Source organism: Antechinus flavipes, chromosome 1, assembly GCF_016432865.1.
Source record: "Antechinus flavipes isolate AdamAnt ecotype Samford, QLD, Australia chromosome 1, AdamAnt_v2, whole genome shotgun sequence".
NCBI lineage: Eukaryota > Metazoa > Chordata > Mammalia > Dasyuromorphia > Dasyuridae > Antechinus > Antechinus flavipes.
In genome coordinates, this window is record NC_067398.1 from 483,626,673 (window position 1) to 483,642,213 (window position 15,541).

A 15,541-nucleotide genomic window follows, 5' to 3' on the forward strand; every position below is an offset into this window, starting at 1 on the left:
GAAAAATCAGAACAGAAGTGAGTGCAAGGGATAATGCTGTAAAAAATTACCCTGGTATGGGTTCTATCAATAAAAAGTTATTTTAAAAAACAAACAAAAAAACCCCAACAACTTGAGGATTTGCTTTTGGACTAGTCTGGTCTAGGATAGCTACATAAATTCACCATTTCTATTATAGCTGAGGGGTCCAAAGTTTTAGAGGCCTAGGGAGATTTTGGTTAAATTTGGACCCCCCCCCCCTTTTTTTAAAATTAGTCAATTTTTTTATTATGGCTTTTTATTGACAATATATGCATGGATAATTTTTTCAATATTGTCCCTTGCATTCACTTCTATTCCAACTTTTCCCTTCCCTTCCTGCATCCCCTCCTCTAGATGGCAGGCAGTCTCATACATATTAAATATGTTAAAGTATATCTTAAATACAATATATGTGTACAGATCTGTACAGTTCTCTTATTGCACAAGAAAAATCTGAGTCATAAGGTAAAAACAACCTGGGAAGAAAAATAAAAATGCAAAGAGTACACATTCAATTCCCAGTGTTCTTTCTCTGGGTGTAGCTGATTCTGTACATTATTGATCAATTGGAACTGAGTTAGATCTTCTCATTGTCGAAAAAATCCACTTCCATCAGAATATATCCTCATATAGTATTGTTGTGGAAATGTATAATGATCTCCTGGTTCTGCTCATTTCACTCAGCATCAGTTCATATAAGTCTCTCCAAACCTCTCTGTATTCATCCTGCTGGTCATTTCTTACAGAACAATAATATTCCATAACATTCATATACCACAATTTACCCAACCATTCTCCAATTGATGTGCATCCATTCATTTTCCAGTTTCTAGCCACCACAAACAGGGCTGCCACAAACATTTTGGCACATACAGGTCCCTTTCCCTTCTTTGAGACCTCTTTGGGGTATAAGCCCAGAAGTAACACAGCTGGATCAAAGGGTATGCACAGTTTGATAACTTTTTGAGCATAGTTATTTGGACCCTTTCTATCCAGGATGCTTCTTTTGAGTAAATTGGTCCCAGCCAGGAGTTTCCACTAACCTTCATATATCATTCAGATTTGGGAACATGTCCAATGTGTTATTTTAAGGTGAAGAAGCACATTGCAAGTTAAACACCACCTAGATCAGGATGACTTGAAATTAAGTCTTTTTTTGCTCTCCAGAATGTCTGGATCAGTTCACAACTCTACCTACAATGTACTAGTGTCCCAGTTTTCCCACATCCCCCCCAACATTTATCACCATATTTTTTTGTCATCTTAGCCAATCTGAGAGGTACATAATAGTACCTCAGAGTTTTGTTTTGTTTTTGTTTTTTTGCATTTTTCTAATCAATAGTAATTTAAAGCATTTTTTCATAAGACTAAAAATAGCTTTAATTTCTTTATCTAAAAATTGTTTGTTCATATTCTTTGACTATTTATCAATTGAAGAATGGCTTGTAGATAATGATAAATGATAAAGGGGATGTGGGAAAACTGGTACACTAACACATTGCTGCTGGAGTTGTGAACTGATCCAACCATTCTGAAGAACAATTTAAAACTATGCCCAAAGGGCTATAAAACTGTGCACACACTGGGTTTGTATCCTAAAGAGAGCATAAAAGAGGGGCAAAAAAAACCCTATATGTGCAAAAATGTTTGCAGCACTTTTTTTTTTTTTTTGTTGTGACAAGGAACTGGAAATTGAATAGATGCCCATCATTTGGGAAATGGCTGAAACATTATGCTAACTGAATGTAATGGAATATTATTATTCTATAAGAAATGATGAGCAGGTTGATTTCAGAAAAGTCTGGAGGGATTTATATGAACTGATACTGAATGAAGTTTGAAGAACCAAGAGAACATTGTACACAACAAGAAGATTATGTAATGATTAACTGTGATGGACTTGGCTCTTTTCAACAATGAACAATGATTCAGGCCAATTCCAATAGATTTATAATGAAGAGAGCCATCTACATCCAGAGAGAGGACTGTGGGGACTGAATGTGGATCGAAGCATCAGGTTTTTCGGATTTGTTTTTCTTCTTTCTCATGTTTTTCCCACTTTGGTCTGATTTTCTTGGCCAACACAATATGGAAATACGTTTAAAAGGATTGCCAATATTTAATCTATATCAGATTGCTTGCATTTTGGGGAGGAAGGAGGTAAGGGATGGAGGGAGAAAAATTTGAGACACAAAATCTTACAAAAAATTAATGCTAAAAACTATATTTGTGTATATTTGGAAAAATAAAGTACAATTGAGGGGGAAAAACCTACCAGATCAAGACATTTTTTTTTTCCTGGCAGTGTCCAGAAGGTAAAGATACTGTTTATTCAAAACTTAGGCATCATGCACTGTGCTGGGCATGGAGAAAAGCTATTTCTCCCACACATACCTTGGCTTTAGGCCATCTGGGTACAAAAATCTGGTTTGGTTAGAGCCTGTTTCCTTTGTCCTTTTTAGTTCTAGGTATTGGTGGTACAGTATTATGCCACTAAGTGGTGTGTGTTGTGTATGTATGAGTGTTTTTATTGCCCAAATACTCAATTTGTTATGTTTGTCATGGATGCTATTTGGATTAATTCTTTCTACACAAATTTTTATTGATTTTGACCAACAAATATACTTTTTTTTCCCTAAAAAGCAAATCACATATTTTTTTTTGTTTTAGAGTTTCTCAGTTGGTTTTGTTTCTTTTCAGATAAGTGATCTGGTAATTAATCAGTTATATAAGTCTTATTAGAGATTTAGATGTATTTTATGTAGTAATACTTTTAAATATATATCTTATTTCCCCTCCAATAACATGTGAAAACAATTTTTAAAAATTTTGAGTTCTAAATTCTATTTCTCCTTTCCTTCCCTTCCCCCTTGACCCGTGCAATTATGTTTACATAATTTGGAATCATATTGGCATAGTTTCAAAGTGCTCTCCAGAATGGTTGGATCAATTCACAATTCTACTAGCAATGCATGTGTTTCAGTTTTCCCACATTCTCTCCAATATTTATCATTATCTACAAGTCATTCTTCAATTGATAGTCAAAGGATATGGACAGACACTTTCATATTAGTCAGTTTGTATAAGGAAATTCAAAAGGAAAAGAATGAAAGAAAGGGAGTGAAAAAGAGTATGGTTCAGTCTGTACTTAAACAATATTCTTTCTCTGGAGGTAGATGGTATGCTTCATCATTAGTCCTTTAGGAATGTGTAGGATCATTGTATTGCTGAAAATAGCTGTCATTCACAGTTTTTCATCGAATGATACTGCTTTTATTGTGTACATTGTTCTCCTGGTTCTGTTCACTTTACATCAGTTCATGTAAGTCTTTCCAGGTTTTTCTGAAATCATCCTGCTTCTCATTTCTTACAATATAATAGTACTCCATTACAATCATATATTACAGCTTGTTTAGCTATTCCTCAATTAATGGGCATCCCTTTGATTTCCAATTCTTAGTCCTCACAAAAAGAGCTGCTACATTTTTGCACAAATGGTCCTTTCTCCTCTATTATGTTCTTTTTATGATACCAACCCAGTTTGAGTACTGATGTATCAAAGAGAATGCAGTTTGATAGCTCTGTAGGCATAGTTCCAAAATGCTCTCCAGAACGGTTGGGTCAATTACAACAATATATTAGTGTTCCAGTTTCTCCAGACCCCCTCCAACATTTCTTTGGATCTTTTAGTACTTTGTGAATCCCAGTGCTTCAGTCCAGAATAGAAAATCGAAAAGATAGTCTCTGTAGAGTGTGTTTGTTAATGACATACTGTTGAGTGCATAAAGCCTTGGGACACTGAAGAACATCCCAAATGAGATCTAAAATCTTACAAAGAATTAGACCAATGTATACATGAAAAAACAAAACGATGAATAGTGCCTAGTATTCAGTTAGATAGTCCACACATTTGATCTATCAATAATCTATATTAGACATAACAAATAGAAGATGAATTGGATTCAGTATTGAATGAGAATAAGAAAGTGATGTGGATTATTTCTGGGAAGTTGTGTGATGTTCTTAGTGACCCCAATCTTCTCCCTGAAGCAAAAGAATCTTATTCTTTTCCACATTAATTTTTTTTTTCTTTTTAAAAAAATTATTTTCTTAAAAAATTAGAACAGAAAAAAGAAAAACAGAAAAGGAAAACAAAACAAACATTGTCATGTATCTAGTAGAACATCAGAGAGCTAACAATAAATTACCCATTCAAGAAAAGATATAATAGTGGAAGAAATTTTATTTATGAGTGTTCATCTTTTCTTTGCTTCCTTGTAAATTGTTCTTTTGCACAGCAGAGATGCTGTGCATTTTTTTAACTTTATTTTTTTCCCCTTTCATTATCCCTCATCACTCCTAAACAGGCTGTAGTTAAGTATGGATGTTTATGTGTGTGTATGTATATATACACATAACCCCATACATACACACACATATATATCCCGCCCGCCCACACACATATATACATATATATTCACACCCACTCATAGACTCACTCACATATACATATATATATATATATATATATATATATATACACATACTCCCTTTGCTTATCTCTTTGCCCAATCCTCCGGGCTTATTTCTTTACAGAATTTGGATAGTGCTATACATTTCATGGTATATTTGTAGTGTTGCCTATTTAATGTCTAACAACACTAATTTGTTTCTTCTTTTTTTGAGTTATACTATATAGCTGCACAATCATTGTCTATGAAGAAGCAAAATTGCAAAGGAAAATGAAGAGATGCATGGTGGGTATGAGTAGATTTTAGTATATTACCTTGGAAGAAATTCACATAAGAAATGGCATAAAATTTATACAGAAATATGTGAATAGAAAAGGATATGGGTCGGTCAGCAAGTCTGAAGGGCAATAAATGGAAAATCCATGGGCTTTACTGCCACAAGCATCATATCAAGGGACCCAAAAGGAAGTTCCTAATGTGTTGATTGTAGAATCACAAGCACTTCAATCTGGGAAGGATTGAAGAGTTTATCTAATCCAACTCATACATAGGAATCTGCCAGATTTATTGTATATCTTCTGATGTAGTAGAAGCTATGGCCAGAAAAAGGTTAGCCTGCATCTCCTACTCATATCCACTTCCATCATAGTCGCCTACCTAAACTCCCAAGGCCAAAGTCTTGACAAACTAAATTCTTTAGTGGGTTGATCAGAAAGTATGCATCTACCCCTTTATCTTAAACTCTTTGAAAATAGAGATTACCTTTTTTGTTTTTATTCCCTGTACATAGCATAGTGCTTGGCAGCTAATAAGTGTTTAATAAGTACCCTATCAATTTTAACTTGTGTTGGCAGGAGGAGCATGCGAGGTGGGAAGGAACAGCATAATCTGAAAGCTGTTTTATTGTTTCCCCAAACCAGCCTGTGAGAGGCACCCCAAAATTTTCATTAACTACTTGAATCTCAATTAGGCATTTATGATTTCTATTTTGAAGAAATGTGAGAAGTGACTAATTTTCATACATTGAAAGCTCTTTGGAGACCAGAGATTTATATCCACTTCTAGGATTGTATCCTGAATATTAACAATTTTCAAAATACTTACTAAGTGAGCTAATTAGTGAGACCACCATTAAGTAAATCCCTAGCACAGTCTTAAATGGAATTGGGGGTAAGTACTCAGTGGATCTTAAAACCTTCTTCAACTGTTGAAAAATTGAGAATTCACCGCTTGAGAACACTACTTCCCTAAAATACCCACCCTGTTCCAGTTCACACCGGTATTTTATCAAAACATCCTAAATTCTTGCTCTCCGGTGGTCGAATGGAAGTTGCTCTAATTCTTCCTAAGAAAGCCCCAAAGCCAAATCAAATCTGTACAGTTTGGATCAATGTTGAGTAAAGTGAGTCAAACTCTTTGCAAGTGACAAGAGTGTAAACCACTGAGCCACCCCGGCAAACGAAATCGGGAAAGAAAGCAAACAGTTGCGAAACAGCTGCAGAGGAAGAAAGCAATTCCCGGGTGCTCGCACGCTTTGTGCGTTGCGTCATTAGACAGCTGGGCCCCTAGGGAGAGCGCGCTGCTCCTCCCCCCAAGCTCCGCCCCACACTTAGTCACCATCCGCGCTCACGCTCTCGGAGTCCAGCTGGGCCAAGCTTTCTAACTCCGAAAGTGACAGCCTTACCACTAGGCGCATGCCCACACCGCTTTCTTCCCCCTCTTCCCTTCCCCACTTCACAAGAGCCCCGCCCGTTCGGCTCTAATTCTACCCCGTCCCCACTCAGCTTCCGGCTCCCCTCCCAGTCCACCCCTCCCACTTCTCTTTCCTCAGTCTTTGACCCAGTCACGTGAGGGACGAGCGCGGGGGTTGCCGGGACTGGTACTGCCGGTCGATCAGGGTTCGGCCTCAACATGGAGGCTCTGGTCGGGTGGTGACCGAGGAGCCGCGGGAAGGAAGACTGAGCGGCGATTCTCCGGGTCCCGCTTGCCTCCTTGGGGATGTGAGGGACGGCGGCGCCGACGTGGGGGTCGCGACAGTCTAGGCGGTCAGGGCGCTCCTTCCTTTCCGGGCTCGGGTGAGCGGCCCCGCCCGGCTGGGCCCGGGCGGAGGCAGTCGCGGGGGTCGCTGTCAGCCGCAGCGGCGGCGGCGCGGCCGCAATGGCCCAATGTGTGCAGTCGGTGCAGGAGCTGATCCCAGACTCGTTTGTGCCATGCGTGGCAGCTCTGTGTAGTGAAGAGGCCGAGCGGCTCACCCGTCGCAACCACCTCAGCTTCGCCGAGCTCCTCAAGCCTTTCTCCCGCCTTACCTCCGAGGGTACGTTTCCGAGGCGGCTGGTCGCAGGTCGGGGAGCCGGGGAGCGGCGGGGAGGGAATGTTTACGTCCCGAGGCCGATGCCCCCGGGGTCGGGCAGGTATGGAGCTGTTCCGGCTCTTTGGATTACCCCGACTACCTCAGCATCCTCACCTGTACTCTCGACCGGTCTGCGTCGCTGCGCAGTGAAATGTCAACTCTCCGGCCATAGGAAAAGCATGAGCTTAGGAGAAGAGTTTTTGGGTTGTCATCGCTCCCCATTGCGGGTGGCCTGCTGTGCGGGACGCGGAGGAAGGCTGGAAAGCCACCATAGCACCTGGAGGCGAAGAGGAAGTTGCTAGGCGAATTTGGGGGCGGGATAGGAATTGGTGTAAGAGGATGACTTATGAAGCTATATTATTTGTCTCTAAACTGTGGTAGTTACTTAGAGGGTCTCGGTAAAGAAAGTGTTTGTCTTCTTGAGATTCCTATTGAAGCAAACTTACATGAGATATATGTGGTTCTTTCTGTCCTTTTGTTATAAATCTCTTTGAGTCCACCTCTTTTGTGTCTGCTGTTCTACATCTGTTTTGCATTCTTTATCTTTTAAACTTTCACCTGGCTATTATCAGAATTCCATCATGAGTGATGAATTCTACAATAAGCCTTTCTTGTCAGGACTGAATTGCTTTCTCGTAATGAATAAGCAATCAGTTATTGGGTTGTTAGCAATTCTTAAACTTTTTTGGTCCTAGTACCTCTTTAAGCACTTAAATTATTGTGGACCCTTCCTCCCCAAGAGCTTTTGTTTATATGAATTCTGTTGATATTTGTTATATTCGAAATTAGTCCTAGTATTATTATGAAAATCATTTTGACCTTGTGAACCCTCTGAAAGGACCTGGGGAGGGATTACACTTTGAGAACAGTTGTATTAAAACAGCCATGGATTGATGTTGATAATGCATTGACTCATTGGGAAATGTAGAAAAATAGAATTGTATGGGCTTTAAAGAGCATCTAGTTCATCCTTTTCTTCTCAGGCAGGTAAAAGACTTCACTAAACTATTATGGAAAGTTAGTCATCTTATTAGAAGAGACCTCAGAGGCCAGCTAGTCCAAGGAGTACTTAAGAATTCCCTTTCTAATATAGTCTTGACAATTAGTTGTCCAGCTTAGCTAGACAACTAGCTGTCTCTTCTTTTACTGAAGAGACTGCATCTCTTCTCCAGTTTTAGGTACTTTATTGGGAGGAGCAAAAGAACTGAATTTCAAGATTATAGTTACAAAAAATCCTAAAGGATAGAAGTTACAGATCACAACTCCAGGTATAATGTAACCAGCATCCTGCAACAGACCAACAAGGTACATGTGAAATATTATTACAGTGAATAGTATTAGACACATTTTGTAAACAACATATTTCTCTTGGCTCCAAAGAGTGGTCAGATGTTAGCTGTGCCCTTTGATTTGGTTACCAGAAATTCAACATAACAATAATCTGGTAACAACATGCGTGCTGCAGATGCATGTAGTATTCTATGGTAAAATGTGTTAGAATGATATGCTAAAAGGGGGGAAAAGGAGGAGAGCTGAGTTAGTTGATCTCTTGGAAACATTACTGTTCTGCCATTGAAAAACAACAATCCTTCAACAGTTCACTTTCCCTACTTTAAATTTGCCTATTTCATCTTTTCTTAAATTGTTCTACAGGAAAAAATCCGAAATTAACCCATCAAATATTGATCATTTTAACACATAAGTTCTAAGAAGGGGAAGTGGAAACATTTGGTAAATGTGGGACTTTTCCCACTTCTGCTAGATTTAAAGCTGTTTCATTACAGAACAATTGAACTTCAACTGTTTATAATACTTGCCTTTTTGGGGTGGAGTGAAGAGTCCAGAATTCTGATTTAATTGGCATAAATTCCACCTGATCTTGGGTGGATTGAACTCTGCATGGAGATTGGCCACTCTTGCCATTTATAATCTGGGAATATTGCCTGGGGGGGCTACTCAGAGATTAAGTGATTTGCTTATTTTCTCCAACCCCATACAGTTCTGAGGTGAGACTTAAACTGATTTAAAGCCTGGTTCTTTATTTGCTATTCCATGTTACCTTTAAGTTTATGAAACCAAAGTCTGTAACAGTTTCAATTCAGGAAAATTTCATGGCAGAATCCTATAACATTTTTAGTGTATTTTTTATATCAAAATCTCAATACATATTAAGTTTTTAAAGTAAAATCTATCCATCCATCTATTCATCCTTCCATTCTTTCTTCCTCTGTTCCTTGTTGAATATTTATTTAGCACTTACTTTGTGTCAGGTACTGTGGATGCAAAGGCAAAAAGAGTCCTCTCTAGGAACTTAGATTCTACTAGGGGGATAAAAGAGGTACACTACTAATAAATGCTTGTTGCTTGATTTATTTAAGTGTCTGCTAGGCACCATTCTGAGATATAAACTAAAAATCAATCTCTCTTTGCCCTCAAGGAGTTTAACATGTCTTTGAAGAAGACAACATAATGTATTTATATACTCTTTAAAGGTTGCAGATAACCTTACATATTTTATCTCATTTGATCATCACAACAGTTCTGGGAGGTAAATGCTATTATCCTCCTTTCTAAGAAGAAGAAAGTAGAACTGAGAGGATAAGTACTTGCTAGGTTCACACAGAATAATAGGTATCTAAGGCAGAACTGATTGATCTTCCTGACTCTGTCAAGCTCTGTAATCCAAATCACCCAGCTGTTATAGTGTGTTTGTTTATTGACTATAGAAGTAACTGGGAACTGCTAGAATTTATTGAGTAAGGGAACGACATAATTAGATCTGCGCTTTAGAAAAATCACTAGGAATATTAAGATTTGACAACTGATTGGATATTAGAGGTGAGGGAGAATGAAGAGTTGAGAATGAATCTCCATTTGGGAACTTGAGTGATTAGAATGATGGTGTCTTTAAACAGAAGTGAGAAAATTTAGAAGAAGGATAAATTTGAAGGGAAAGCTAAATGACATGATGAGGTCAAGAAATACATAGGATATTCATTTCAAAGTATCCAATAAAGAACTGGTACATGAGAGTGGATTTAGGAAAGACTTTAAGACTGGATATGGATATTCTTCCCCTTCTTCTCACCCTCTCCATTTGTATTCATGTGATAATTCCATCCTTGGAAGCTTTTGAGATCATTGAGAAGCTCATGATTCAACCTTGGGATATACATATAATTAATTGGTAAGACAGATGATAATCTGGCTCAAACTTGACAATTAGTTATTCAAACTTTATCTTTTATCTCTGTCTCCCAATACCTGTTGTCTTAAATATGCTTCACCTTTAAGCCTCTGAATCCTTTCTATAAAGGGAATATACCTTCTCATCCAGAAAGCCTATTATGAACTTCTCCTCTCTTCCAGTAGCCAGTGCTCTTTTCTCTCATTTATGCACTGCTCCCAATCCACCCCTCTTGTAAATTTCATTATTTCCCATCCTTCTAATTACTTAAATTTGCAGCCCTGGAATTATCCTTCATTCCTTTCTGCCCCTCATTTCATTTAGAGTATTTGAAGAAGATTAATGTAAGAAAGGCACAGAGCCAGATTGTCGAGGGCCTTAAATGTCAGGCTGTATTCTTTTGTTGTGCTGAAAAATAAGTTTTTTCTCTCTCCCTCTCCCTGTCCCTGTCCCTGTCCTTCTCCCTCTCCCTCTCCCTCTCTCTCTCCCTCTCCCTCTCCTTCTCCCTCTCCCTCTCCTTCCTTTTCTCCTATCTTTCTTTTCTCACACACAATTTTTTGCTTTGTAAATTATATTTTAAATGTGATTTTACCTGGAAAGTTATTTGGCTAAACTAGTAGAATTTATTATAATGGAATTTTAAACTTTTAATTCTGTTTTTGTGATGAGATATTCTGTTTGCTTTCAGTCACATTTTCCTATTTTCTCTCTTTTTCCAGTGTAATCATTTTTTATAACACTACCTTCTCTGCTTTTTTTAAATGTCCTGCTGTATCCTTATCCTTTTCCCTCATAGTAAATGACTTAGCCTTCTGTTTCACTAAGAAGATTGAAGCCATTTAATAGGAACTCTTCATTATCCAAAACTTTTTAGTGTAATAATTCCTTTTTGCTGAAGGTGAAGTATCATCATTTTTTCATTAGGCTAATCTCACTATCTGAGTCCCTTGTTCTGATTCTTCTTATTGACTTTAGAACTTTGAACCAGCAATCAACTCTTCTTTGTCAGACAGCTTCAATTTCAATTTCTTCTTTGCCAATGGATTTTTTTCTTCTCCCTACCAACATGTTTAGATCTTCCCAATCCTTTTTTTAAAAAAAAAAAGGCAGGAAAAAAAATCCTTTCCTCCAGTCATCTACATCAATTTAACTACTGCTGTTCTCTTCTCACAGTCATGTTCTTTGAAAAAATTGCTTCTCTGTAGTGCTCTCTACTTCTTTAATAATTTATATTCTATTCATTGCAGTTCATCTTTTATTTTCCCACTTGATTGAAAAGACTCAGTGTTTCCTGCCTCCTTCTTTCCTTCTTCCCTCTCTCCTTCCTTCCTTCTTTCCTTTTTTTTTCTTTTGACTTTTCATTTCTCAAGCCTTTGCCCTTACAGTTGCAGTCTGGCCTCACCATCACTGAAACTGCCCTCTCTAAGGTTATTAGTTATCCTTTAATTGACATATCAGATGTCCTTTTTTTTTTTTTTTCCCCCCCTCAATCTTTATCCTTCTTGAACTCTGCCGCATTTGCCACAGTTAACCATCTTTTCCTTCTAGATATTTCTGTCTAATCATCCTTGGAATCTTTATACTGTTTTCTCTTGGTTCTTCTATTTGTCTTGTTTCTTCTTAGGCACTGTTGCTGGATCATCATTTCTGCCCCACTCTCTATTTTCAGGTATATCCCTAAAGCATATTCCCTGAGCCTTAAACCAGGGCTCAGTCCTCTTTCTTTCTTTAAACACACTTTCTTTGTGATCTCATCAGCTCCCATGAATTCAATCAGCATCTTTCTGCCAGTATGTATTCTGTGTATTCAGCTCTACTTTCTCTTCAGAACTCTACTTTTGCATCCCCACTGCCTATTGGACATCTCCAAGTAGCAATTCAAAAGGCATCTGAAAATCAGTGCCTGAAACAACTCATCTCCCCTCAAAAACCAAACACACCTCTTCTTAACTATCTCAACTTCTCAGCTATCATCTGTGTGCAGATGACTCTCAATCTAATGGCCAGCCCTAATCTCTTTCCTTTCTTTCATTCACTCACATTAGAAACCTGTATGATTTTAAGCTCTTCTCTTACCTCATCATATCCAGTCACTTGTCCAGTTCTGTCCTTTCTACCTTCATTTCTAGCTTTGTGGTATCTTTCATATACACTCCCTTCCCAATTCTTAAAAAGACCCTGCTACCTTTCTAGTGTAGGCATTTTATCACCTCATATCTAAAACTGTTTAAAGCAGATCTATGGCACTTCCTATTTAACAAATTCCAGTGACTCCTGTTTGCTCCAGAATCAAATAGAAAATTCTTTGTTTAGTATTAAAAGCCTTTTTAAAAGTTGACCTCTATCATACCCTTCCAGTTTACTGGAAAGCTCATACCTTACTGCCTTCTATGGATTCTATGATTCATTAACATTGACCTTCTTGCTATTCTGTGTATAGCATATTCATCATGTGTATAACAGCTCTGAGCATTTTCACTGGCTATCTCTCATGCCTAGAGATCTCTTACCTCTTCATTTTTTATCTCCTTGCTTCCCTGGCTTCCTTCCAAGTCTCAATTCAAGTTCTGCTTTCTGCAAAAAACCTTTCTTAGTCTGCCTTAATTTAAGTGCCTTCTCTCTGAGATTATCTCCAATTCATCTTCTGTCTATTTTGTTTTTACACGACTCTTCATATGATTTCTCTCCCATTAGGGTGGATTATTCTTTGCCTTTATATCTCTGTTTAGCATGGTGACTGGCAGATATTAGGTGCTTGATAAATGATAGATGACTTGCTGTCTTCCTAATTTTCTATTTCTCTTTTTGGCACCATTGTGCTGGCACTTACTCATGTTTGTAACCTTGGCATGAGTCATCCTTGACTTTTCCTTTTCTCTCTAGACCATATATAATCAGTTGCCCATTCTTGTTGATTCTTTTTCCACAGTATCTCTTGTATTCATCCCCTTCTCTCTATTTACATAGACATTATCCTGGTTCAAGCCCTCTTTACCTCTTGCATAAATAACTTAGTCTCTTAATTGATCTCCCTGCCTCCCCTGTTTTTCGCTTTTCCAGTATAATCTTCACTTAGCTCGAAAATATGTGTACTCAAAGCACATATCTGACTATGTCTCTCTCCTGTTCGAGATCTTATACAGAATTGTATGTATTTTAAAGCCCTTCACAGTTTAACTCTAGGCTGCTTATGTATTGCTTGCCTTTGTTCACTATATTCAAGTCAAATTTTCCTCTCTGTAATATTCTTTGTACACAAAATTCTATTACTTGTACCTGTACCTTCACATAAGATAATCACTTCTTCATCTTTGCCTTATAGAATTCCTAGCTTCCTTCAAAGCTCAACCTCTGTATGTGTACAAACACATACACACTCGTGCAAACATCTCTGTGCAGAGAAGCTATTGACAGTATAGATAGAAAATAATAGAGGGGTTTTTAAAAGCTGGAATTTGAAGAAAAGGAAGGGGCAAACATAAGAAGGAGAGAACATTCCAAGCATTGGGATGATAGCCACTAAAATGCTTGGAGTTAGGAGATGAAGTGTTTTGATAGGAATATCAGCAAGACCAGTATTGCTGGATTGAAGAGTTCATAATAAAGTATAACATAAAAAAGGACTGGAAAGGAGGGGGCAGATTATGAAGAGTTTTTAACTCCAAACAGAATTTTATATCTGATCTTGGAGATGATAGGGAGCCACTGAAACTTATTGAATGTGGGGAGGGAGGGAATGCCATTATTGGATCTACACTTTAAGAAGATCTTTGGCAGCAGAATGGAGGATAGATTGAAATGGAGAAAGACTTGAAAGCAGGGAGACCAATTAGCAGACTATTCCAGTAAAGATGTGAGGTGAAGACCTGAATCAGGGTGGGAGAAGAGGGGTTTTTTTGTGCAATGTTACAAAGGTAAAATCAACTGGTCTTGGCAACAGATTGTGGATTTGGTAACTGGAAGGTGATAATAGACTTGACAGTAATAAGGAAGTTAAGAAGAGGGGAGGATTTTGGGGAAAAGATAAGGGGTTCACTTTTGCTCACATTAAGTTTAAGATGTCTATGGGGCATCTAGTATAAGGGGCTTAAATAGGAGAAGGGAGTCCAGGAATTTAGAGAAGAGTAACTAGATAAAGTAGATTTAAGAATCATCAATAAAGAGATAACTAAAGCAATCCATGTGAACTGCTGAGATTATCAAATAAAATAGTATATTGAGAGAAGAGAGCCCAGAACAGATCCTTGGAGATACCAACTATTAGCTGGAATAATTTAGATTAAAATCTTGCAAAGGAGATTGAGAAGGGACACTCTTAATTGTTAGTTGTTTTTTTTTTTTTTTTTTTTAAGAAAGTTTTTCCTTCCTACAAATCTAATTTTCTCATTATAGCTTTTACCCATTGCTTCTAGTTCTCTCTGGGGCTTTACAGGACAAGTCCTAACTCCTTTAAATACTACTGTGCAGTTAATTAATAGTATTCCTGAAATATGGACACAGTACTTTATAGTTTGACCAAGACTAAAATGCCCTTTAGATAATAAAAGCTTAATGTTTTGCTTTCCTGACATTGTATTTGAGATATTTTCATTTTAGTTTTGTTGCAGCCTTTTTTGCTTTGTTTCCAGAAAACTGAAATCTGACTTTTCCCTTTCTCCAATTGTCTTTTTTTTAAAAAAAAATAGTGTTTATAGAATATCAATGAAATTTTGATGATTCTTCATTAGTCTTAGAATTAGAAGGACTGAGTTTGACTTCTTGTACTATCACCTTGGGAAACTCATTTTTAAATGATTTGAGTCTCAGTTCCTAAGCAGTAAAATGAGGACATTTAATCACTAAAGGATATAACTCATGCTACTGTGAGGAAAGCACTTAGTAAATCTTCATCTATTATTTTTATTTACAATATTAACAAAATATTCATGTAGAGAATGATAATAAGCACTGCAAACAAAATAGCCTACTAAAAGTAGTTTTAAAAGCTTCATTTCACTTGTTGTAACTTGAGAAGAGTGACATAGTACGAAGAGAACCAGTTTTGAACAATGTAGATTTGGGATTCAGGTCCTGCCTCTGACATAATGGTCATATGACCATGGGCAAGTCATTTGACTTCTTAGTGCTCTAGGCAAGTATTTAAGGCAATAACTTTTAGAGAAATTACCTTCCCCCTACCCCCCCCCCCCAATTGGTAAAGGGAGTTTCCTATACTAATGAAATTAAAAGTGCGGTCCCTATCTCTAAGTTGGAAAAAAGTGGATAATTTTTAGGACATGATGCTGGAAATAGCAATGATATGACTACTTAATGTTTCAAGTGAGTGATATAACGACAACTTAAAAGTCAAATTGGAAGGGACCTTCTGCATCATTTAAAACTAAGCATTCCCAAACCTGATAACATCATTTTCCCCCTCCTATCCTATACATGTATCCTTTCCCTAAAATCTTTTTCTGTTGAAGATAATGACTTGTCAGTCATCTAAAATTAAAACTTTGGAGGCTTTTT

At 37.5% G+C, this 15,541-nt stretch overlaps 1 protein-coding gene across 3 annotated transcripts in view; it reads left to right on the forward strand.

The window, feature by feature from the left end:
* The first annotated feature begins 6,557 nt into the window (after positions 1-6,557).
* Positions 6,558-15,541, forward strand: part of TRAPPC8 (trafficking protein particle complex subunit 8) — a 129,861-nt gene continuing 120,877 nt past the window's right edge. For 2 of the 3 annotated variants that reach the window (XM_051970286.1, XM_051970287.1), the window contains exon 1: positions 6,561-6,807. In XM_051970286.1, the coding sequence (XP_051826246.1) occupies positions 6,651-6,807 (157 nt within the window). In that variant the 5' untranslated portion in view covers positions 6,561-6,650. Of the gene's footprint in view, positions 6,808-15,541 lie in introns of all 3 variants that reach the window. The other variant, XM_051970288.1, reaches the window with a different exon arrangement.